We start from the raw sequence: 25,761 nt of genomic DNA, 5'->3' as shown, positions 1-25,761 counted from the left end.
TAAAAAGCAAAGTGTTAAAAACTCAAGTGACTTTCCCAAGGTCACACCACAGGCTGGGACTTGGCTAAGCCGGGCCTGGGGCGCAGTGGGAAACAGGACCACCAAAGGGACCAGGAAGCAATCTATCTCCCCATTCTGCGAGAAAGAATTGATTCCCCCTCTACTTGATGGATTGTGCGTTTGGAGTGGTTTGGCTTCTTTCCTCTACCTTCTTCCAGTCCCCCAGAAAAGTTTTGGCACCATTTAATAAGTAGGAAAGACCTAGATCTTTTACAGCATTCGTTCACTTGACTGAGCCAGCCAGCCATCTGGCCTCCCTTATCCCTATGGGCTCCTGCAGGGCCCTTGGGTCGGAGATTTCACTGGGCACATTTCTGATGTGTTTGAATCCAGGTGGCTGCCAGGGACTGGACATGCCCAGCCTTCTTCCGGAAGCCACTGTGGAGTGCCAGCAGGCAGAGATCTTAGACTCACTCCAAAAGTTCCTGAGGAACCTCCCCTGCCCACCCCTCTTATCACCCAGTTTCTCCGGAGGAAGTGCACTCGGAAATCTGCCAGGGTTTCTAGGCGGTCAGGTGCCATGGGCTTTGTCTAGCAATGCAAAGGGGAACTGGGATGGGGCTGGAGGCCACAGGTGCCCCTGCGATCCGACACCTCGACTGTCATGCTGGGTGGGTGGAGAGGTACCGGAAAACCAGCCATTTCCAGGTGTCAGGAGCCGGGTCCCTCTGCACAGATTGTCTTGTGGAATCTCCCAGCCCAGGGCAGCCTCTGCGTGAAACTAAGTGCGGTCTTAGGCTGGGTAGGAGATGTTCTTTACTGGGCACCAGTTCGTAGTTAACCCCACCACGGGCAGCTTCCAAGTCCAGAGTCAGTGGCATTCCCCACCCTGGGAAGTAGTCTTGAGGGAGCATTGAGCAGGGAGGATCTGCACTTTCCCCATTGTCCATGTTGTAAAAACTCCGATTCTAAAGGGACTCACTCCCCATGGGTTTGGGGGTGCTCACGTCCAGAGACAGACTTAGGGTAGCCTACTGGGGAACAGGCCCGTCAGAGAGAGGGATCCTCTGGTAGATTAGCTGGATGTTAAAGCCCGGCCAGCCTGGTTTCAGCCCTTTGTGCAGGGGCAAGCCAACGTGAGCAGTTGTGGCGCCACGTGATTCTTAGCTGCCTCGTCGGAGAGTTACCGGATAATCTCCAGACTGACACTGGGCCTCAAGTCCCCACATTGCAGCCGGGAGGAAAACTGAAGGGTTGCTTCCTGGCTGGGTCTTGATTGCTGCCAAGTGAAAGGTGGCGAGTCTCCCGGTGGATTGCTGCCCAGGGAAGTGTGTGGATGGCCCAGGTTGCCAGGTCCCCACATCTCTGTGGGTTTTTCTTTTTACAGGAGAGCAGGGGGGTTCCCTCTGAAACCTCCTGGATTGTTAAGCAGGAGAACTGGGAATAATAGGCCAACTAGAAAGTCTGTCCCAAACTATGATGGTGGATACACAGAAGAGCAAGCATTGCTCTGCTCCTCCAAGTATCCTTGGAGCCATTATCTGTGACAGACTTTTGGACTGGTTGGGCCATTGAGATTACCCAGTCTGGCACTGCACACCTCCACTCTAGTGTTCTGTTTTAGTGTGAAGTCTGAGTGTCTGAAATTCTTAGAGTGGGATTCTTTGGAAATACTGCTTTGATTGTCCACCCTCAAGAATGCTGACAGGAAAAGTAGAGGGAGTAGTGCCAGCCTGTGAGAGGAAGGGGGGAAAAGGAAGGAAGCATCGTGGCCTAGTGGGTAGAGCATGGGCTGGAAGTCAGAAGGACCTGGGTTCTAGTCTCAGCTCCACTACTTGTCTGCTGTGACACTTTGGGCAAGTCACTTAACTTCTATGCCTCAGTTACCTTACCTGTAAAATCAGAATTAATAGTGTGAGCCCCATGTGGGACAATGATTGTGTCCAACATGATTAGCTTGTATCTACCCCAGTGCTTAGTATAGTGCCTGGCACATAGAAAGAGCTTAACAGATGTCATTAAAAAAAAAAAGGTGAGGTTGAGGGTGTTGTTTGTTAAGGCAACTCTAGGTTAGTGCTGGAGGTTCTTTACTGCTGCCACTGCATTTCTGGAGCAAAGTAAGCAGCAGCCCTGTCCTTTTGGATCCAAAGAGCCCAAGTTGCTGCAGCTCTGACCTGGGTGCTTCTTGAGGGAAGAGTTTTTGATTCATTCATTTATTCATTCATTCATTTAATCAAATTTATTGAGCGCTTACTTTGTGCAGAGCACTGTACTAAGCACTTGGGAAGTACAAGTTGGCAACATACAGAGACGGTCCCTACCCAACAGTGGGCTCACAGTCTAAAAGGGGGAGACAGACAACAAAACAAGTAAACAGGTGCTTTGATTGCATCTGGAAGATGAGAAACTGCTTCTCTCACCCTCTCTGGGTACAAATGCCCGCGTGTGCGCTGGGCGCTGTGCCTGCCACTTACACCCACACATGGTGACTTAGTAGGTGGAAGGAAGAGCGAGGAGAGAGGTCGGGTATGCCAAAAGGAACCGAATGCCTTTGTGACTCCATCTCTCCACCAAACCCGTGATTTGGAGTTTCTTCCACACCCTCCTCCCTGCAGAGAGCAGGGGGCGTAAGGACTGAGCTCCTCAGAAGATCAGTGTGAAAACTCCACCCTTTGCTTCCTGCTGGTCCGTCTCCCCTCTCCCCACTCCTTCTTTTCCTCCTCCTCCCCTCTGTAAACTGGGCATGGGTCCCAGTTTTCCGCCTACTGACTTCTCTCAACCTCTCTCCTTCTCGGCTCCTCCTAAGGCTGTTTGCCACGGAGACTGTTCTTTTAGAGCACTCTTGCCTTCATCAGGATTGTCTCTGGCTCTAGGAATGCCTCTTCCTTCCCCATACCCCGAGTCGAGCTTCACTTTCCTCCTCATTCTTCCTTATTCCTGCTTGTACCTGCCTGGCCTGGCCCAGCTAGAAGGCCCGAGAGTTGAAGGGTCCTAGAGGTAACAATCCTCCAGAGCCTAGACTCCCAGTGACTATTGTGAAACTTGCTTTTTACCTTTGTGCAAATCATTCTGCAGGAAATTTTTTTTCTAAAGGACTATAGAACTGCTCTCCATCACAGTTACTGAGTAGCGCCTGCCAAGAGAGCTTAATTTGATCCAGTGTGACTTCCTTCCCTTTGGAGTTTGGGCCGCATCCAGGCTTTATGTGAAGCTACTAGCCATGGCGGTGATTGTGCTTTTGATTCAGCAAGTCTAGTGTTTGCGGGCTCTTCTTTGATGTGGGTTACCACAGGTGAAACCTCAAAAGACAAGGGCCACCTGGACCATTTTGGGAAACTGAAAGCTGGAGGAAAATGAATTGGCAGCAGCCCAGAGTGAAAAGTCTGTAATCGAAATGAAAATATTTCCATCTGATCTCCTCAGGGTTGAAGGCTAGCAGTTCCCTTGGTCACTGTTGCTGCCTAAAGTGGGCAGCTGCCGACTTGGGCCATAGGGTCTCTCATTGCTGCAGCCCTGGCCTCCAGGGCACCCCTCCCACCAGTGCCCCCCTCTCCAATATGTGGCATTTAGTGAGTATTTACTGTGTGCGGATCACTGTCGTAGGCGCTTGGAAGAGTACAGTACAATAGAGTTGGTAGAACAAGAGGAACTTACAGTCTGGAGGGGGAGACAGACATATTTCAGACAGGGGAAATGGAGATTTTGAGAAGTGGGGAGATGAGGACTGAACAGTTGGGTTTTGGGGGGTTTTTTGTTGTTGTTGTTTTTGTTGTTTAGAAAAATGATCCAGGCAGCAGAGGGAAGTAAGTACTGGGAGAGAGGAGAGAGGGAAGGCTTTTTTTTTTCCTTTTGTAACAATTTTCAGTGAAAAGTGCACTCTCGAGCATACACCTCTAATTAAGTAGCAAAGCTATGAATATTGAACGCTTCATATTTTGTTTAAAATCCAAGTCTGGAGGGACAGAGTCAAATTGGCGGCTTTGTATTCTGTTTATAGCACAGCGATGACCAAATCAATCTTTGAAGAGCAACTTTATTTTTCATGTAAATTAAGTACACATGGCTACTGTCTGCTGGGAGGGAACCCCGGGAAATAAATTCCCTCCCAGATATTCCCAGAGTTCCCTGCTGGAAAGGATGATTGTTCCAGGCCTCCAAGGCTCCTCTGGACTGTTGGGGGGGGGGGGGGTGTGGGGGGGTGTGTGTGTGTGTGTGTGTGTGTGTGTGTGTGTGTGTGTGTGTGCGTGCTTTGGGAGGCACTATCACACAATTCTTCTTCCTGCTAATAAAACCCGAGGAGCTCATTCTCCCGAGAAAGTGTTCTCCGGGAATAGGAGTTCTTTTGCTGACTTGTATTAGGGTGGTAACTTCTTTATGGTAGAGCACAATTCTTTACAGATTTTTCTGAGCCTTCCTAGTACTGTAAAGTAGCATCATGGTGTAGTGGAAAGAGCATGGGCCTAGATTTGTTGATGGGTTCTAATTGTGGCTCTGCCTCTTGCCTGCTGCATGACCATGGGCAAGTTACTTAACTTCTTTGTACCTCAGTTCCTTCATCTGCAAAATGGAGATTAAATACCCATTCCTCCCTCCCACTTAGATTGTGAGCCCTGTGTGTGTGAGACAGGAATTGTTTCTGATCTGCTTAAGTTGCTTGTATCTTGCCCGAGAGCATAGTTTAGTGTCTGGCACATGGCAAGTGCTTAACAAGTACCTCAGTTGTTATTATTAGGACCAGAAGTGAGGCTATGAACCAGAGAAACTGGAGTGACACCAAGAAGCTACTTTCTTGGAGTTCAGTAGGGTCACCTAACTACTTGCTAATTGAAGTGAATGGCTTCATAATTCTTTTCACATTGTCTAAATCCAGGGTGAAGAGTATTATTATTGTATAATGATAGTAATAACTGTGGTATTAAGCACTTACTCTCTGCCAAGTATTGTACTAAGTGCTGGGGTAGATGTAAGATCAGGTCAGACAGTCTCCGTTCCACATGGGGCTCACTGTCTAACTAAAAGGGAGAATGGGTATTGAATCCTCCTTTTACAGATGAGGAAATGGAGGCACAGAGAAGTTAAGTGACTGTCCCAAGGTCACACAGCAGGCAAGTGATTGAGAAGGGGATTAGAACCCAGGTCTGACACCCAGGCCTGACACCCAGGCCTGGTCCTGTCTATTAGGTCTTGTTGCTTGGGGTGGGAATGTGGCTCTCATTGCCGGTGTGGAAGCATGGTGTTCCCGCCTGACTCTGAGGCACGATCAGTCGGCTCAAGGATCAGCTCATTTTGGAATCAAACCACCTCTGCTGTGCTTCTTTCTGGTTGCAGAAAGTGCATCATTGGAATTTGAGTCCCATGTGGGCTGGGAACTGTATCTATCTGATTATCTTGTATCTACCCCAGCGCTTAGGACAGTGCCCGACAAATAAGCGCTTAACAAGTGCTGAAAAATAAACATTGTTCTGGATCATCAGGGCCTGAAGGCTCTGGGTGGACATGTGCAGAACAGGGAAAGCATAAAGTTCATACCTGTCCCCTGTGTGGTAACCAGAGGCACACAAATGGAAATTTCATTACTGTTAATACGTGCTTCCTTCCCTCGGAAATCATACCCCCCTCCCTCCCCCCCACCCCTGCTTGGATGTCACACTTAATTCCACATTTTAAAACTGCATCCTGTTCCCTGTTGGGACCCTGTCATTTTGCAACTGCCCTTGGGCGCAGAGTCCTCCATGGGGGTTGAAATGACCTTAAGGTCCAGGCAGCTTGTATTGCAGCGGCTCATGCTCTGGGCGTCTGGGGCAAACCTTTGTTTGCATGGTATTCTCCAAATCGGGTGTGTTTGAAAAGAAGTGCCCTCTGTTGCCAAATACTGGTTAATTGCAAGAGATCCACAAGAGCCACATCCCCATCCCCAGCATAGTTATTCAGACATTGAACCAGTACACCTGGAGGTTGGAAGCAATGCAGGTGTACGTGGTTGTCCCACCCTGGCACCCCTGCCCTCCCGCAGGTCTCTAATGTCATCTCTTAGGTGGTCTAGGGTCTTTCTGCATATTCGAGGGGGATCAATCAATCAATCGTATTTATTGAGCGCTTACTGTGTGCAGAGCACTGTACTAAGCGCTTGGGAAGTACAAGTAGGCAACATATAGAGACAGTCCCTACCCAACAGTGGGCTCACAGTCTAAAAAGGGGGAGACAGAGAACAAAACCAAAACATACTAACAAAATAAAATAAATAGAATAGATATGTACAAGTAAAATAAATAGAGTAATAAATATGTACAAACATATATACATAAATACAGGTGCTGTGGGGAAGGGAAGGAGGTAAGATGGGGGGGATGGAGAGGGGGATGAGAGGGAGAGGAAGGAAGGGGCTCAGTCTGGGAAGGCCTCCTGGAGGAGGTGAGCTCTCAGTAGGGCCTTGAAGAGAGGAAGAGAGCTAGCTTGGCGGATGGGCAGAGGGAGGGCGTTCCAGGCCCAGGGGATGACGTGGGCCGGGGTTCGATTGCGGGACAAGCGAGAACGAGGTACGGTGAGGAGATTAGCAGCAGAGGAGCGGAGGGTGCAGGGTGGGCTGTAGAAGGAGAGAAGGGAGGTGAGGTAGGAGGGGACGAGGTGATGGACAGCCTTGAAGCCCAGGGTGAGGATCCTGGGTGAGGGTCACATGTCTCGAGGGTGGGTATGACCATACGTTCCCGCCCACCTCTGGGTTAATTCTGCACAGTCCTTCTGAAAGGTCACCATCAGTTTAACTGATATAACCTCTGTGCTGGAGCACCTCCTTATCTGACAGTCAGGAGAGGGGGCTGGAGGACATATTTACTATATTTATTTTATTAATGATGTGCATCTAGGTATGATTCTATTTATTCTGACGGTTTTGACATCCGTCTACTTGGTTTGTTTTGTGGTCTGTCTCCCTCTTCTAGACACTGAGCCCGTTGTTGGGTAGGGACCGTCTCCATATGTTGCCGACTTGTACTTCCCAAGCGCTTAGTACGGTGCTCTGCACACAGTAAGCGCTCAATAATACGATCGAATGAATGAATGAATGAGGAGGGGGAGGTCTCTCCTCACCACTCTGCCTCCTCCTGATTACTGCTCTCCATTGTCCGAAGGCAATCCCTTTTGGCTCCTTTGTAATTGGGCCTTGCCCATTTTGGAAGATGATTAGGTTATCCCTATATTCTCTCCTTTTTGGGGGGTCACTATCTGTTTCTTTTACCCTGAAAATAATCTCCCGCCCCACCCTGGCCTTTCTGCTCACAGTAGATTATTTACTTCTACCCGAAAGACCTTTCCCACTCCCTCCCAAATATCTCAGAATTTCGTATATCAGCTTCCCCGCCCTCCCTACAACTCTCTCCTCTTTCATAAACAGGTCCTACGGAGAGCTGTTAACAGGTCTGGGGGTTAGAGAGCCCCACTCGGGCACCTAGAAAATGTTATTGAATTTTGACTTTTTATGGTTGTCTATAGCTGAAACCTGCACTTTGAACTATTTTCAGTATTTCTGCTTACAGCTTTGTGAGGAAGAGGAGCTTCCCCTTCCCATTTTGCACGTGAAATCACACATAGCTCTAGTGGCTTGGCAGGGTTTGAATTCTAGCCCCAGAGTTAAAGAGCACAGCAAACAGGAGAGAAATTAACACTCCCCTCCTACCCCACCCCCAAAAAAGACCCTTGAACAAATGAAGCAGACAGAACCTGAATGCTGTTTAATAATGTGAGTATCCCAGCCTGGTTTCTGAGCTGATCCAACACATACTGACTTGTGACCCAGTTGTACCCAGTGGGCTTGGAGCCACTAGATTGGGTTAGATTGGACGATGGACCAGCTTTCTGGTGCTCTCGATTGGCCCAGAAAAACAGGTGATTGACAGATGCCTGGGGGTACTTGCAGCATTGCCTCAACTCCCATCTAGGATAGACACTGGGTGCCTTTCACCAGTTTGTGGAATCTCCTCAGCAGACCCTCCGGGAATGCTCGTTAGCTGCCGAGCACCAGCTTTGCCCTGAATGGTGTTGTAACAAAATAGTCATTTCCACTGAGAAATTAATTTGGAAGAACACAGTTGCCTTTTACAGACCCAGTATGAGTCTCTGCCATTGTTGCCCTGGGGTAGCCTAATGGCAAGGTGTTTTTTTTCTTTTTTCCCCAGGATCCATGGGTTCCTTATCAGTTCTAATAGTATCTCATTTGTTGCCACATATTGATAAGGGAATTTGAGATTAATACATTGCATTTCAATTCAGGAGAGTAGGGCTTAGTGAGAATTCCCTTGAACCGGCACAGACGGAGCATTGTTTTCCAGAAGCCTACTCATTCATTCAGTCATTCATTCGTTGTCATGTTTATTGAGTGCTTACTGTGTGCAGAGCACTGTATTAAGCACTTGGAAAGTACAATTCAGCAACAACTTGTGTGTCCCCTCAGATTGGTCCAGGTATCGCCTGATTGTTAGCCACTTCTGGGGTGGTACTGGAAGCTCGTACTCTTCTTGTCCTTGAGGGTCCTCTCCAAGGCACCCTGCCTTGCCCTCCTCACCAGGGTAGCACCCATTTGGGGAGAATGGGCCGGGAAATGGGAAAGGTCGCAGAGCCATCTCCAAAAGGACCTTGCTGATGTCATCTACCTGGGGCCAGGGGGACCAGAAGCACAGACTCCCAATGCACAGAGGTTCTGCCTGCCACCATCCACTCAGGCTAACTGGTGTCTATGCCATAGTCTCCACTCTATACCACGCCCAAAAAAGAAGGTGGGTCCCTCCTTCTTGCCACAGAACTTCCCTCTGGGGGTTGAATTCAGATCTTCCCTCCACCATGGTTCAGAGAGTCTTCAGGCCACGGTCTATATTGGTGTCGTCTGTTCGTGCTGTCTAGTCTGGGGTGGTTAGCTCTGCCTGCAAACTCTGTGGCTTGTGATGCTGGCGAGAGGCAGTGCTGGCTCACTGGGGCGAGGAGGCTGAGGTGCCCTCGGATTTCACTGACTCCTAAAGGAGCTGTGAACTGGGTCCCAGAGAGCCAGCATTCAGAGAGCTCAGTAGCAGGAGGGAGGTGGTCACAATATCGGCTTGAAATACATGTAGCCGATGTCACTTTTGTCAAAATTAGTGTTTCCCAGCATATGTATATGCCATGTTGTCTTTATTTTGATGTGGGTCTATTTTAAGGAACATGAAATTAATGTGACTGTAGCAGTAGTGAGTTTAATATCTGTGTGTATTCACATCAAATGAGAATGTTCCCTGTGCGTTTTGGGGTGGCGTGCTCCTAAAATATCTAATTTGTTTGCAGTGAAAGCTCACTAGATAATACAGTTTTGGCTGTTTATCATAAATTATGAAGCTTTTAATTTATGTAAATGATAGTATCAAATCTTTGCACATTTTGGCATTATCACACCATCAAACCCAAAAACCATAATGGTTTTTCTTCTGTCTGGAACTAGATTGATCTCTATTTCAGAATTTGAAATTTCATTCCTAAGGCAAATAGTGGAAATGCTGTTCAGTCTCAAGAGTGAGACTGTTTGCCCCATGCATGGGCTCAAACTTCCAGGGTGTGGGCTGAGTTTCTGGGGGCAGGGAGTCCAGGAGACTGCTGCACACCAACCCCAGAGGAAATGCCAAATCGGATTACAGTCAAGTTTCCCAGCTCCTCTGTGCCGGGGTCCCCTCACCAGTGTCTCTATATGTTCTAGTTTGGGTCTGCAGCTTCTCTACTATCTCTTCCTCTTCTGCCTCCAGCATTTCCTCCAATCAATGGTATTTATTGAGCACTGTGTGCAGAGCACTGTACTAAGCGCTTGGAAAGTACAATTCAGCAACAGAGACAATCCCTACCCAGAAATGGGCTCACAGTCTGGAAGGGGGGAGACAAACAACAAAACAAGCAAACAGGCATCAATAGCATCTATATAAATAAATAGAATTATAGCTATATATACATCATTAATAAAATAAATAGAGTAATAAATATGTACATAAATACACAAGTGCTGTGGGGTGGGGATGGGGGTAGAGCAGAGGGAAGAAGTCGAGCTGATGAGGAGGGGAGGAGGAGCAGAGGAAAAGGGGGGGCTCAGTTTGAGAAGGCCTCCTGGAGGAGGTGAGCTTTCTGTAGGGCTTTGAAGGGGAGAAGTGTGCTGGTTTGGCGGAAGTGAGGAGGGAGGGCATTCCAGGTCAGAGGTAGGACATGGGCCAGGGGTCGACAGCGGGACAGGCGAGAACAAGGCACAGTGAGAATGTTAGTAGAAGGAGCGAAGAGAGGTGAGGTAGGAGGGGAGCAAGGTGATGGAGAGCTTTGAAGCCAATAGTGAGGAGTTTTTCCTTGATACAGAGGTTGATAGGCAACCACTGGAGATTTTTGAGGAGGGAAGTGACATGTCCAGAGCCTTTCTGTAGAAAGATAATCTGGGCAGCAGAGTGAAGTGTAGACTGAAGTGGGGAGAGACAGGAGGTTGGGAGATCAGAAAGGCAGCTGATACAGTAATCCAGTCGGGATAGGATGAGTGATTGTTAGTTCAGGCCGCTGGGGTGTTAGGAAGAAGTTCTCATTCTTCACACCTTGGGCCAGGGTCAGGGGGAGTCTCCCAAGACAGAAACTCAGCCATATTCTAAGTTCTGGAGCTGCTTTTCTGGTCGTGTGGGGCTCAAGGAGTTGCATTTATTTGGCTGCACAGTTCTCCTCTACAACAAACTTTTCCATTAAAACAAATACTGTTACGTTGTGGGCAGACATTGAAGGTTCTGGTTGGTCATTATTAGGAGGTGCCAGAACAGGACCCATCCAGTTAGCCCCTCTGCCCTGGGGTCATTTCCTGCTCTACCCTCCTAAGCTTTGGTTCTCCAGTGAGGTTGGCTTCCCCACACTTTTACCCTCCTTGCCTGATCCTCTAAAGGCAGAAACACCCATGTACTTCAACTGGTATCTCAAACAATGTGTTCACATGCTGAACTCTGGGATTTTAAATTGCCTGTACCTTTAAATTCATTTAAATATTTCACAGTATGAAATCACATCTCCAGGAGGCCATCCTGGACTGATTTCTCATCTTCCCAGTCTGTATATCCCCCAAATTACCACTTCTGGGGCCACTTGAGTACTCATATCCATCTTATGCTTGTGTCTTTTCATATCCTATTTCTGAAATGCTAACTTATTTACATGTCCCCTTTTCCTTCTTCCTCCTACTCCCTCTAACTGACTTGTAGTTCCCTGTCTCTCCCCTCTTCTAGATTTCACACTCCTGGAGAACAGGGATCTTATCTACTAACTCTGTTGAACTCTTCTGAGCATGTAGAACTGTACTCTGCACATAGAAAATAATCAGAAAGTCAGCAAGTAAGATTGGCTGATTTTAATCAGTCAGCTGGTAATGAATAAATGAATTTGGCCACTTTTAGCTCATGGGAGCAAATGGTCTGTGAATGGATCCCAGGACATGAAGCCCCATGTGATGGGCAGGGATATGCGAGAGTTCCTGCAGGTCCTCCACCCTCGCCCACCTCTTCGGTTCCTGGGTGCGTGCGGAAATGCCATTAGGAGTGTCCTTTCCTCTTGCTTCTTGCCATCCCCTGGGTGCCACCAGACTCGCTCACTATCCTTAATGGGTTGCGTCTTCCAAGGAGCATTAGGGTGATGCTTGCCCTGGGTTTGGGTTTTTGCATAAAACGTCCAAGAATACCAGCCCTCAGTCAGACCACCCAGTGAGGATTTGCTGTGGAACCGGGATGATGTAATAGCTGCCAACGTATAAGAACCTGGGGAAGGTTTCTTGTGAAAAGCATAGTTGCCTGGAGAAATGAAAAAAGCAAGGAAATTGTGAACCCCAAGGCCAGAGGAGGATATTTCTTCCCCGGGATTCAGCGTGATGATCCCCAGGGACTCGATAGCCCATGATACTGGCTGCACCAGCCATTCTGGAAGGGCTTCTGGTCTCCTCAGTTTTCTTTGCTATATTGGGCACGGAACCAATCCTATTTTTACCTCTTTTTTGTTTCATTCAGAAGAAACTCAAAGGAAAGCAGTCCATCAATGGTATTCATTGAGTGCTTACTGTGTGTGGAGCACTGTACTAAGCGCTTAGAGAAGCAGCGTGGCTCTGTGGAACGAGCTTGGGCTTTGGAGTCAGAGGTCATCAGTTCAAATCCCAGCTCCGCCAACTGTCAGCTGTGTGACTTTGGGCAAGTCACTTAACTTCTCTGTGCCTCAGTTACCTCATCTGTCAAATGGGGATTAAAACTGTGAGCCCCCCGTGGGACAACCTGGTCACCTTGTATCTCCCCGGCGCTTAGAACAGTGCTTTGCACATAGTAAGTGCTTAACAAATACCATTATTAATATTATTATTATTACAGTACAACAAGTACAGTACAACAGCTGATTGATTTGCCCTTCAATTTCCCCTGCTGTGAACTGAGGATTGGAAAAAATGCTTCCCAGTTACCTAGGAGCCATATTAAATTCATCCTGGTTACAGAAATTGGTAACTCTTTAACTGCTAGCTGTTGATCTGTGAAATACCCGCATAGCTGTACTTCCTCCCAAGCCTTACTGCTTCCTGTTTCCCTGCCACCTGGCCCTTCCCTTCCCATCCCACTTCCTGCCCAGGGACACGCCCGATGTACTTTTCCTAAGCCAGTGTCTAGGGAAGCAGAGGAGAGGACAAGGAGTAGGAGAAGCAGCCTGCTGTCAGAGAGGTAGGTTAGGGGTAGAGCCAAACCTGAGGGGAGGATGGCATGTCTTCTCCACCATCAGTTGTGGTTCTAAAGACCATAGCTACCCCAGCTTTGCCAACCAGGGGAGGTAAAGATCTCATAAAGCTACTTGGCTCCTTCGTGGGAATTCTGGGAGAAGGAAGCTGAGAATCTCTGGACCAGCCGTTTGGTTTCAGCATCCCCTGGGAGTCAGTTTAAAAGCATTGGCCTTCCCCGATGGGCAGAGAGAGTCAAAATCACGCATCCAAAGTGCCCTGCAAAGCAGGGGTCATTGAGTGGTGTGGAGGTGTTGTATACCCGGAGGCACTGTTGGTCCCTGTGCCACCCACAGAGGTTGGTTCTGCAAAGGCCGGGTTGCCCCGGGGGGCCGGCACATCTAGGAGTGGAGCAACCTGGATTCTGGGCCACATGGATCTCACGGGTTTCTTCCCATTTGTTCCAGTTTCTCCAAAGCAGCCAGGCCTGTTCTTCCCAGGCCCACCGTTAACACTAACTGGGTACACCTATGAGAGCCCCGAGCCCGGCTGTGTTTTTGCGTGCACGTGTGAGGAAGAAAACAAGCCCCAGGCCTGTGCACCTCACTCTTCCATATGAGGGGGAACTGTCGCATTCCTGGGAACGGGAGCAGCTGCCCTCCGTCTGCGTCTCAGTCCGGCTTTGGGGTATTGGCGCCGAGTCCAGCCTCCGCAGCAGTTATCTGAGGGCAGACCCGGTCGCATCTTAGGCCCCTTTTCATTCCCGATTCCGCGCCTCACTGGATTCGTCTTTGCGGTTCTGTGCCCTGCGTGGCAAGTGCTGAGAAAACATTTGTCCAAAGCCCTGCCAAGGATGGCGGCTGACTCCAAGGAGTACACTGACTTTACTGTTCCTCTGGCATTTCTGGAAAAAAAAAAAAGAAAAAAGAAGATACTGCTTAATTCTGTTTGTCTGGAGGTATTAGTAAATCTTGTTGCTAGCACACACAATTTATTAAATAACTCAAACATATTAGGTACAGTAGTGCAGCAGTTGTATTGATATGCTGGCAAAGAAACAAACATGACCACTCTTTACCATCTGCTTATAATGCTATATAAAGAAGTCCAGGCTGGTTACCGTGGAAACTAACAGTTCCAAAACCACGAGTGTTTGCTGAAATTCTCCAACCTTTAAAAAATCTTGAGTTTTTTTTTGCTCCCCAAGGAAAAGAATAGAAAATACTTTAAAAATTTTCCAGTCATTTTCCCGGTCCCTTGTCTGTAAGAAAGCATTCGGTATTTTCTCTGCAGAAATTTAGTTTCAGGGTCTTAGAAATTAGGCTGTGCAGATTGTCTCTGATAGACTGGTCTGGCTTTTAGGAGATTTCGGCAGGGGCAGGGTGCTAGAGGTGGCTTGGATGGTATACCTCATTAACAAAGGTCTGTTGCTTTACACAAAACTCAGTTTGTTAGTGGGACACCAGGGGAAGCACCGGGCCGGATCTGTATGGGCCCGGGAGAAAGGGAAACTGCTAATTGGAACGGGGGCGGGGCGGGGTGAAGGAGTTGGAATTTCACTACTCAATCTCTGTGGAAAAGACAGTTTTTTCTGTATTAACCCTTTGATTGACAATTGGTAGAAGAAAGACTGGCTTTAGATTGAGCAAGGAGAAAGTTCAAGAACACAGCACTTCCCAATTTCCACCTCCTTCTGGAGGCCTTCCCTGATTGATTCCCAGGTCAGGCCTTCCCAGCACCCACCGTTACTCAGTAGATAGGTGTGGGCCGATTGATGTAGTCCACCTCTCTAGGCTTTGATTCATTCAGTTGATCTCCTTCTGTCTTTCCTTACTCTGCCACCTGTTTGCTGTGTGACCTAGGACAAGTCACTTCACTGTGCCTCAGTTCCCTCATCTGTAAAGACTGTGAGCCCCTTGTGGAACATGGACTGTGTCTAACCTGATCATCTTGCATCTACCCCAGTGCTCAGAACAGTGCTTGACACATAGTAAGCACTTAACAAATAACATCATCATCGTCATTATTATTATTGTTATTACTCTGGCAATTACCAGCCAGATTTCTCTATCCTACCCGGATTCCCCTGCCCTTGAGGGTGGAGACCCTGGTTTATGCTTGTGTTTTGGGGTTTTTTTATGGCATTTTATTAAGCACTTACTATGTGTGCAAAGCACTGTTCTAAGCGCTGGGGAGGTTGCAAGGTGATCAGATTGTCCCACGGGGGGCTCATAGTCTATCCTCACTTTACAGATGAGGTAACTGAGGCACAGAGAAGTTAAATGACTTGCCCAAAGTCACACAGCTGACAAGTGGCAGAGCCGGGATTTGAACCCATGACCACTGACTCCAAAGCCCGTGCTCTTTCCACTGAGCCACGCTGCTTTCCAAGCGCATGTGTGGAAGCTACAGATATTTGAGGGCATTTGAGGGGGAGGAAAAAAATTATATGGGATTCAGGTCTTGTTAGGGTGCAGTAATGCACTGAGCTCCAGAAGTTGATTTTAGCCATCCCTGACTTTGTGTGTGTCTGCGTATGTGTGTTTTGGCTGCTAATGCCAGGTTGGCTCCAGTCATCACAAAGACATCCTGTTCCCCCCTCCCGTTTATTCTTCCGACGAGCAACCCTGCGGTAGGCCTGTGGTTTGGCCCAGCAACCGAGGTGATGAGCTGCTGGGGAGCAAATGAAGGTGCTGTGGGGCGGCCGGCGGCAGGCCCGGAGCCCCCAGCCAGTGGTCTCGGTACACTCGAGTAAACATGCTCCCTGCTTTGGCAGCTGGGAGTTGCCTGTGAAGGCAAGACCAAAGCTGTTGCTGCGCTTCTCAGTTGCCGTCTTGGATCGAAGCTTTGGGTCCCTTTAAGTTTCTACCCGCCTCCCAAAGGGCTGGAGAATGGAGAAGTCAGCATCGTTAGCAAACCACCTAAGATCAGCTGGTAGTCTGAGTTGTCCTTCATACTCGAAGACAGTGAAATTCACCGGGGAGGTCAGGTTATAATGGCGTCGCCCGCCACATCCGATAAATAATAATAATAAATAATGATGGCATTTGTTAAGTGCTTACTATGTGCAAAGCACTGTTCTAAGTGCTGGGGAGGATACAAGCTGATGAGGTTGTCCCACGTGGGGTTCACAATCTTAATCCCCATTTTACAGATGAGGTAACTGAGGCACAGAGAAGTTGTGACCTGCCCAAAGTCACACAGCTGACAAGCAGTGGAGCCGGGATTTGAACCCATGATCTCAGACACCCAAGCCCGTGCTCATTCCACTGAGCCACGCTGCTTCCCCGATGTACTTGAAGGTTGTAGGGGCTAGTCCGGGTTTTGCCATCAGAATGTGGCCGTCCTGAACTCGGGTCCTCCACCCAGCGCAAGCTTCTATCACCCCGGAGATGCTGTCCAAGTGGCCCGGGTGGCCAGAGTCTCTGAATCCGTTACCTTTGGGAAGCCGTTCCTACTTGTCATTCCTGCAGCCCTTCCTAGAGGCTCTTGCAGTTGCCACCCATTAGACTCTTTCCCTAACCACCCCTCCAACTGGCCCCTGCTGCGGCTCTTCCTTTTATTGGGTTTTCCTGGGGTTCTCACCTCCACTGGGAGTACAGAAAAGAGCAGACAAGACTGTAAAAATGCAGTCTCTCCTGGGGCCACTGCTATGCTGGCTTGTAGCCCACTGTTGGGTAGGGACTGTCTCTATATGTTGCCAACTTGTACTTCCCAAGCGCTTAGTACAGTGCTCTGCACACAGTAAGAGCTCAATAAATATGATTGATTGATTGTAGCCTGAGTGCCTCTACTTGTCACATGATGATGTTGATGGTATTTGTTAAGCGCTTACTATGTGCATAGCACTGTGGGGGGGATACAAGGTGATCAAAGTGTCCCACGTGGGGCTCACAGTCTTCATCCCCGTTTTACAGATAGGGGAACTGAGGCTCTGAGAATTTAAGTGACTTGCCCAAGGTCACACAGCAGACATGTGGCAGAGAGGGTATTCGAATCCATGACCTCTGACTCCAAAGCCCGTGCTCTTGTCACTGAGCCACACACATAGGATCCATTTTCCTCACTTCCTCCCCCTGTCCTTCCCACCTGTGAGCCTACTGTAGGTGGGCAGGGGAGTTGATCACCCTGCTGTGATTTGAGTGAGGAAAAAAAAATCCTTATCATTTCCCAAGCACTTAGTACAGTGCCCTGCACACAGTAATTGCTCAGTAAATATGACTGATTCTAAGTATCTTCAAACTTACTTGGATTGAGTTATGATCAGTAGTGAGGAAAACTACTAAATGGAAATGGAAGATGGACTTGGTGATGTTGTGAAGGTGAGACCGGCAGGTTTTGGTGACAGATTGAATTTATGGGTTTTTTTGTGGGATGCTGCTCTTGAAGCGAAAGGTTTTTTTGTTTTGTTAAGCACTTATGACATGCCAGGCACTGAACTAACTGCTGGGGCAGATAAAAGCTTATCAGTTTGACACAGTCCCTGTCCTAAATGGGGCTCACAGTCTCAATCCTCATTTTACAGATGGGGTAACTGAAGCACAGAGAAGTGAAGTCCAAGGTAATACAACAGACAAGTGGCAGAGCTGGAATTAGAACCCAGGTCTTTCTGACTCCAAGGCCCATGCTCTACCCACTAGGCCATGCTGCTTCTCATAGTGTTTTATAGTCTTGCCACTGCCCTTTGACTCTGCTTGAGGTGTGGGGCTGAGGACGCAGTGCAGTTTTACTCTTTTTTTCACTCCCATTGACACCTCCATATCAGTTGGATGGCAGAGGGAACTTCAGTTGTCTCTGGTCCTAACTAAATATTAATTTACATCTTTCAGCACTCTCCCTTTTCACTCCTCCAACCCTACTACCCGCCTCTCCGCAGACCTCAAACACATTTACTCCACCTTCAACAGAGGCCCCCTTTAGTAACAGTGGTGTCTTGCATGATGTCCTCTCATTGTTCTCATGGGCTGTCTGGCTTTTCAAGGAATAGGGTCTCCTGCCAGTCCTAGCAGCACTTTATCCACTCTTTCTCCAGCTCTGCCTTTCCAAGCACCTCACTTCTCCACGTGATTCAGGAGGCGGGAGGGTGGTCCGGGTGGCTTAGAGGAGCCCATCAATCAATCAATCAGTGGTATTTATTGAGCACTTACTCTGTGCAGAGAACCATTCTAAGCGCTTGAAAGAGTACAACACAACAGAGCTTCCTTTGCATCTCTTATTCCAGTTCCCAGCTTTGCCTGAGAGACAGAAACCTCCTCAGGGGCCAGAAAGGCCCTGTGTGGCAACCAGCCTGTCACTTGCTACATAGCAAAGCCAGGCTTCCTTTCCAAATTGATTTCAGAATTGCTCAAGCTGCTACTGTCACCTGCCTGGCTCCCACACCCTTCCCAGTAAGACCTTAAGGAGACCTGCACCTCAGGCTATCGGTGGTCTCAGGAAAAGTAGAACCAGCCCAGTTTATCAACAGGCACAGCCCCTGTGGGTATCATCCATTGAATAAATTCATTTGAGGTCGCAAAATCTGCACCCTGAGAACGTGACCATTCCCAGCCCCTAAATCTTTTAGTAGAAAGACACTGTTCATTCCTTTGATGTCCATAAAAGAACAGAAGAGCCATTTAAAATTCTCTTTAAGTGCCCACTGTTTAACTTTTTTTAAAATGGCATTTATTAAGCGCTTACTATGTGCAAAGCACTCTTCTAAGCGCTGGGGAAGTTACAAGGTGATCAGGTTGTCCCACAGGGGGCTTACAGTCTTAATCCTCATTTTACAGATGAGGGAACTGAGGCACAGAGAAGTGAAGTGACTTGCCCAAAGTCACAGAGCTGACAAGTGGCAGAGCCGGGATTCGAACCCATGACCACTGACTCCAAAGCCTGTGCTCTTTCCACTGAGCCACACTGCTTCTCGTCAAGAGGCGTAGACAAGGTCAGCACATTGGAGTGCATGGGATGGGAGCTGGTGACCAGAAGCTCCCCCTTCACTGATGTCTTGCCACCCAGTTGTCCCTCCAGATCCTGGAAACTGTGGGTGGTTGGAGGCAGCAGGGTGTGTGGGCCCAGCCAATGAGGGACAGGAGACTCGGGGGTCCCGGTCCAGCTGCCTTGGGACTAAAATGCATTTGACTACTGAGCATGCTCCCAGCAGCTGCCAGGACCACAGGGAGTTGGATTCTTCCAGGGAGGGATACTGAAAAGGAGGCATAGGAAGCAGAGACTTGTATATATGTGTTTTGTTGTCCATTCACTTTATTCTGATTAGTCCATTTGTAAATAATTTTATGCCTGACTCTCTCCTGCTAGATTGGTAGCTCCTGGTGCCAGGGAACACATCTCACGCTGCCAATGAACTTTCCCAGGATCCTAATATAGTGCATCGCACCCAGAGGGTGCTCAATAAATACCGTCCCCACTACTACAATAGCCAGAAGTAGTATTGATGGGTGGCTCTACCCTTAGAATTTTGTGCCTCTTTCCATCCTGCTTTCAGTTCCTAGCAGCTGTGGCATTGTTTTCCCAGTCCTGGTCCGTAATGACCTGCTGGGCAGGACAAAAGGTGATTGTATTTTTTGCTGTGGTGCCCTACCTTCTTTTTGCTTCACACCACCTCTCATGCAGCCATTCCACATTCTGTGCAATTTACCAGCCCTCGTTAGCAAGCAGCAATTAATCAATCCATCAATGGTACTGATTGAGTGCCAGCTGTACTGGTGCCCCAGGTGCTAAATATTCATCCCGGGCCATATCATGGTTTTGTTGGTTAAAAACAAGCCTGTGAGTAGCCGAGAAAATGATTAAGAGAAATCTGAATCGCAAGTAGCTCTCCCATATTTTAGGTGCAGAATCCATTGAAACTGGGACTGCTGGCTGAAAACTACACAGAACATTAGGGGAAAACTCATTCATGTCTGCTTGATTTCTTCTCTGCAGCAGACGGAGCCAGTGGGGCTAAGGTTACGTGTGTGTGTGTGTGTGGTAGGGGGTGGTGTCGCTGACAGCACATTAGCTATTATAGCACGCCTGCGTCACTGCTTGAGTGGGTGGTGTGAGTCTCTCTTGTCTGGGCAGCAGAACGATGCCCACATTTCCGAACTGGAGTCTTCTACCCTGGGACTTTAGAATTAAATTGATTTCTTTTTTATTAAATGGGAACAAAGAGGTCTGTGCTCATGATATGTAAATCTTGCATTGCAGGAGGGATTTATAGTGGTAATATGAATCCTAGCTGAAGGCCATCCCTATGGGAGAAGTCCTGTATCTTTATGAGCTGCAAAATTGTGGCTTTTTTAAAAATGGTATTTAATTGCTTACTATGCGTCAGGCACTATACTAAGTCCTGAGGTAGATACAAGACAATCAATTTGGACACAATTGATGTCCCACATGGGACTCACAGTCTTAATCTCTGTTTTACAGATGAGTTAACTGTGGCACAGAGAAGTTAAGTGACTTGCCCAGGGTCACCCAGCAGACAAATAGTGGAGCCAAGATTAAAACCCAGGTTCCCTGATTCGCAGGCCCATGCTCTTTCCACTAGCTACACTGCTTCTCCCATGGCTTAGCAGGGACCTTTGGTCTCCAGTCCATCCATCTGTTCCTGGAACCCGTTGGTTATTCCGAGATGGTCAGATTGGTCTCGTGCTGACAGTGTCATGAGACACTGTCCCCTCCTCCCTTGCGGCTCCCCACAGACCCCTGCCTACTGCTCCCAAGGGAGGGCAGGGCCGGAGCTGGAAAAACTTCTCAGCCTGGTTTTTTTGTTGTTCTTGTTTTTTTATCCCTACAACTTTCCAATTTTTTCTTTTCCTTTTCCAACAGCACCTTTCTGGGGGCCATGTTAATTGCACCTTCTGGGAGGCTTTTGTGTAGCTTGTGCTCAGGTTGGCCATCCTCCCTGAGCCCAGCTGCCCGATGGCCACTTGCACCTGGTGACCCACTTCATTCTGGTTTCCCACCTGAGCCCAGCCACTCGGCTCTGGGTTGGTTTTCCGCCTGAGCCCTGCCACCCGACTCCTGGTTGGTTCCCTGCCTGAGCCCCACCACCCAGTACTGGAATTTGGTCCAAGTTAGGGTGAGGAGCGGTGTTCTGATCTCAGTACACAGCACAAACAAGACTCTTTAAATAAGATTACAAATATGTTAATTTCAGGTGAAATTTCATGGCAAATGACCCTGAAATTCTGCTTCTCCAGCCATGGCTCCCGACTAACTCTTGATTCTGTGTATTGTGTATTTCTCCCCATTTCATGTGCTATTTTATTGTTTCATTGCTCCTGATGGGATCTGTCTCCAGTCCTCTCCCCAACCTATATTCATAGATTGAGAGCCTTTTTTTTATGCTATTTGTAAAGTGCTTACTTTGTGCCAGGCACTGTACTAAGCCCTGGTGTAGTTTCAAGCTAACCAGGTTGGACATAGGCCCTGTTACACATGGGGCTTAAGGTCTTAATTCACATTTTACAGATGAGGTAATGGAGGTACCGTGAAGCTAAGTGACTTGCCCAAGGTCACTCAGTGGACAAGTGCCAGAGTGGGAATTAGAACCCAGATTCTTCCAATTCCCAGGCCCATGCTTTGTCCACTAAGCAGTGCTGCTTTTTGAGCTGCTTCTGGAGCCTCTTGAGGGGTAAGATCTATGTCTAATTCCCACCTGCATGCTCTTTCCCAGCACTTAGTACAATGCTTGGTGTGCAGTGAGCACTTAATAAATACTATTACTCCTGCTGCTAATTAAATTCTAGCATTGCTCCTGTAAGATTTAAATGGCTGTTTACATTTGACAACTGTTAGTGTCCTCGGATCCTGTTTCAGTCTGTCCCGATGTTTCTCTGGCAGCACGAAGACATCAACCAGCACCATGGCAGCAAAATTGAGAGGGTGAGGCAACCAGTCCCCACCCTGGGGCGCATGCATGTGCCAGGCTCAGGCCTCTGAAAAATAAAAAGTATGCCTAAAACTGAAGCTTTCCTGCCCCAGGTTTTCTAATTGCATCGAAGTCTTTGGCTCAGTCCTTATAGAAAGGGAAACTAAAACTTTGCAGCAGCACTGAATCTGTTCAGTTCTGTCTGTTGGGTTTAGGTAAGTTTCTTTGTAAACATTCCTCTCCCTATTTTATTATTCCTAAAAGGTAAGTTTCTGTTATTTCTGGAGTAATATTTGCATGCCTTTTTGGCTCTATTAGTTTAGGCTAGAACTACTGGTAAGCTTCCCTAACATTTAGTGATTTGTTAGAAGAAAATTATCAGTGCATGTTTGGTGACAGACATTACCCACGTCTTCTTACCTCCCATAATACCATGTCAGACTCCAAAAGATTTATGTGACCCCCCACCTCTAGACTGTTATCTCATTGTGGGCAGGTACCATCACTGCCAACTCTGTTGCATTGTGCTCTCTCAAGAGCTTAGTGCAGTGCTCTGCACATAGTAGACACTCAATAAATACCACTGTTAAAGAAACAATGGAGTCAGTCAATCAGTGGTATTCACTGAGCACCTTCTGAGTGCAGAGCAGTTCAGCAGAAGGAAGACACAAATTCCCTGCCCACAAGGGGCTTGGATCCTAAAAGTACCAGTTTGGGAAAGATTGAGAAAAGGAGATGGAAAGGGAAGACCAGGATATCGGAAGTGAACCTGCAAGTCCGAGTTTGAATGACAGGTATCAGGCTGGGTGGCAAATGTTTGTAGGGATCAGGTGCCCCAGGAGTGCTGTTGACTGAGACAAGAACTGGCCCAGCTAGGGTGCTGAAAGATAAATTTTTTCAGGTGAAGCTTCACTTGGTTGACTCTCCTGACTTTGGCCCCAGGAAGTTTTCGAACTTCTAGTGTTGGATTGGCCATGAAACGGAGCGGCTGGTGAGGCCACAGAGCTACAGGGAAAAGGTCATCAGTTAATCTGTGGTATTTATTGAGCGCTATCTGTGTGCAGAGCACTGTCCTAAGCGCTTGGGAGAGTACAATACAACAGAGTAGGTAGATACGTTCCCTTCCAACAGCGAGCTTACAGTCTAGAGGGAGGTCATGTAAGTCTTTTGATTAAGAAAGTTGGTATAATGTGGGCTTGGGTGATTTAATGTCAGGGCAGTATGGATGGCATGCAGGTATATGAAATAGAATGTGTGTGAGTTGCTGAGAGTAGGCAGAGCCGGATCTTGTTACTGTGGGTTTTTTGGTGGGCAAGTTCTGGGGTCAACAACGGGAAGTGCAGACCCAGCATAACACTGCTCTAGGTCAAAAGCTGGTAAATTCCACCTCGTCACCCCGCGCTGTGCCATGGAATGTATAGTGACTCAGTTCGATGGTGTCTAGCCCTCAGAATCATTAACAAGAGACCATTCAGCCAACGTAAGGTCAACACTTGGCCGATGACTGGATCTTCTTTCTTCACTCCCTACTCTGCGCTGTGCTCCAGCTGTGCTTCGGCAGATGGTTGGAAAGGGCCCAGTTTTTGTTGGGGACATCAATGGTTTTCTTCATCGAAATGAGAACTAGAGGCTTTGCGTGGTGTCGGTGGAATCATTGTGGGCCCCATACACCTCCCTGAAATTGGACCATGGCGAAATCTCCATTCCCACCCTGAGTCTTCTCCCTGTGCTTGTGTCTGCAGAGGTTTGGTGCAAGACAGCCAGCACAATCTGCAGATGCGCGGCCTGGTGGTGCTCCTGGTTTCCAAGGCGGCCGGACCCGGTGGCCCCGCGACCCTGGCCCTTGATCATGGAATGGTCAGTGGGATCTATCCCAGGTAGGAAGCCCCTCGCTCTGGGAAACGCCTATGTTTTCCTTCTCGGTAGTTGGGAGGCTGGGGTTGGCCTATTTCATTTTCACATCTGCATCCAAGCATCTAGATTTTGAGCTGAAAAATCTGGGTGGCTTGCAGTTCTGCTGACTCAAGTGTGAACTAGAAAGAACATTTCTCAAGTAGCTGTGGTTTATAGTTTGGCTTCCCTTACTCCAAATTCTGAATAGACATAGGTATTTTTTTAAAACCATTCATGACCCATCATTTTCTAAAAAGCCAGTGTTATGGAAATAAGGTTTTGTCATCTTCTATTCTCTCTACTAGTTTGGTGGGGAATTAGCAAACCAACAATATCCTTTGGTTTGTGCTAATAGCAATATTGGAAAAAAAAAGAGAATCCTCGTGGAAGTGGAAAAGATTGAATATCCTCTTTCACATTTCCCACTGGCTAATGCTCCTCCAGTCGTGGGCCTTATGAGACTTGGGCCTGCAGAGCAGTTGCTCCAACTGCCCACCCCACACTTCTCCTGCCCCCTCATGAAAGCCAAAGGGGGTGCTGTGTGAGGGCCCCGGCTCCTCTGAAGATATTCAGGAGAATGCCCATCTCGAGACTCCGCCAGATAGGGATGGGGCCAGCTGTGAGAAGGCAGCAGAAATGGAGCTTGAAGCGGGAGGCCCAGTTGGCCAGCTTGGCTGGTACTAGATTGCAGATGGGGCCTGGCTCTGTGGCGCTAGGGGAAGGAAGCAGAAACCCAAGCGCTTAGTACAGTGCCCTGCACACAGTAAGCGCTCAGTAAATATGATTGAATAAAGCCCAATCCAGTCTTGTGTGGCCAATCCTCTGTTCCATGTCAGTCCTGTGGTGTGAGCGCGTAGTTCCAAGCAGCCTGGATTTTGTCTTCAGAGCGGGCCCAGAGAAGGGTTAGGCAGTGTCAGCCCCTGGAAGGATTGTCTGTCACTTTGCCTGATGTGAAACGCATGGTAAAGTGCTCATCCTCCCTAGACCCCTTGGGGGAAGTCTGGCAAGCCCCATGGCCAGCGGGTGGCATGATCCGGACGTGCAGGCTGCTCCAAAGAGTTGCTGACAGCGGGGTTTATGGATGGCACTGGGAGCCCACTCCAGAGCTGTGGAGTGAGCCCCCGAGCGCTACTGCTTCTCCAGCCTGAGTCAGGCTGCAGAGATAAAGGGGTCCCAGAGGGGCTTTTCAGGGAGACCCCAGAGGCTCTCCCAGGTCGGCTGGTGTGGATGGCTCCTTTGTGAGACTTGAGCAGCGACTCTCCCTAAAACATCATTGGTCTAAACAAGCATGACCCTGTTCTCAGCTGGAGGGGGCACACACAGGCATGTGTGGGTGTGCACACACACCCAGACACAGGTGTGGGAGGTGTTCACTTCCTGGAGGGGAGAAGGAGTGGGATCTCTGGCCCCCTGTGGACTTCTTGGCCTCCCACATCCCCCCTGGCCTTACCTCTTATGGACTTCAGGCCCCTTCTTAAGTCAGTCAGCCTGCCCCTGCTTTGGATGGGTGGGAGGATTGGCGGCGGGAAGACGGGGAAGAGGGAGCAGGCTGGGAGGCACTTAAGGATCATAGGAAGTGAATCACAGGAGCCAGGCTCAAGCTCCCCTTCCTGTTGGGTCTGGGCCAGGACCACATCACCTTCTAGGCTGTGGGCAGAGGGGGCGGGGGTGGGGGGCACCGGAACAGGGAGGGTCTGGGTGATGTTTGCGAGGCCGTGTCCTGAACGCTTCCATTTTCTGCAGCTGGAGAACAAGGTGGAAACCCCATGCAGACTGGGGGACGTGTTGTGGTCCTGTGGCCAGATGATATGTGCCCCGGCTCATGTTGCCCACGTAGCCTGCAGAGGCAGCTCTCCTGGCTCGTCGAGTGCTCAGTGATTAATTGCCTGCCTGCAGTTTCAGGAAGGACTGACTAAACCGTTCCAGTGCGAGTCAGCGGTTACCCCGAGCCGATCCCCTTCCCTCGCCGCCAGCCTTGGACTCTTCCCCGAGGTCTGATTTCCGTTTTCGGTACTAGCTAGAGGGACCCTATGGGGTAGGGGTCTACCTGGGGCTCATTTTCCCGGGCTTCCGCCAGGATATTCAGAGTACAGGAAAGGTACGTGGCCAGAGGGCAATGGCCAGTTTTTCCCCCAGCCCTCTTGAACCCAGTGCATCCCTGGGGTTTTTGAATAGAGTCATATGGAAGCAGCAGCTGTGGCTGTGCCCATGGGCAAAAAGCCTGGTGACAGCCCCTCTCTTTCTTCCTTCTGCCCCACTCTCATCTGCGCTGTACAGGGAGAGACAGAAACACTCTTCTCTC

General features: G+C 48.7%; 1 protein-coding gene across 1 annotated transcript in view; it reads left to right on the top strand.

Moving 5' to 3' along the window:
* PDSS2 (decaprenyl diphosphate synthase subunit 2) overlaps positions 1-25,761 on the top strand; it is a 93,134-nt gene that overhangs the window by 21,829 nt on the left and 45,544 nt on the right. The window contains exon 4 of the mRNA XM_038760897.1: positions 23,309-23,443. Within this exon, the coding sequence (XP_038616825.1) occupies positions 23,309-23,443 (135 nt within the window). The remainder of the gene's footprint in view (positions 1-23,308; positions 23,444-25,761) is intronic.

This window comes from Tachyglossus aculeatus, chromosome 19, assembly GCF_015852505.1.
Source record: "Tachyglossus aculeatus isolate mTacAcu1 chromosome 19, mTacAcu1.pri, whole genome shotgun sequence".
Taxonomy (NCBI): domain Eukaryota; kingdom Metazoa; phylum Chordata; class Mammalia; order Monotremata; family Tachyglossidae; genus Tachyglossus; species Tachyglossus aculeatus.
Note: the sequence above shows the minus strand (reverse complement) of the source record. Positions and strands in the feature narration are given on the sequence as shown.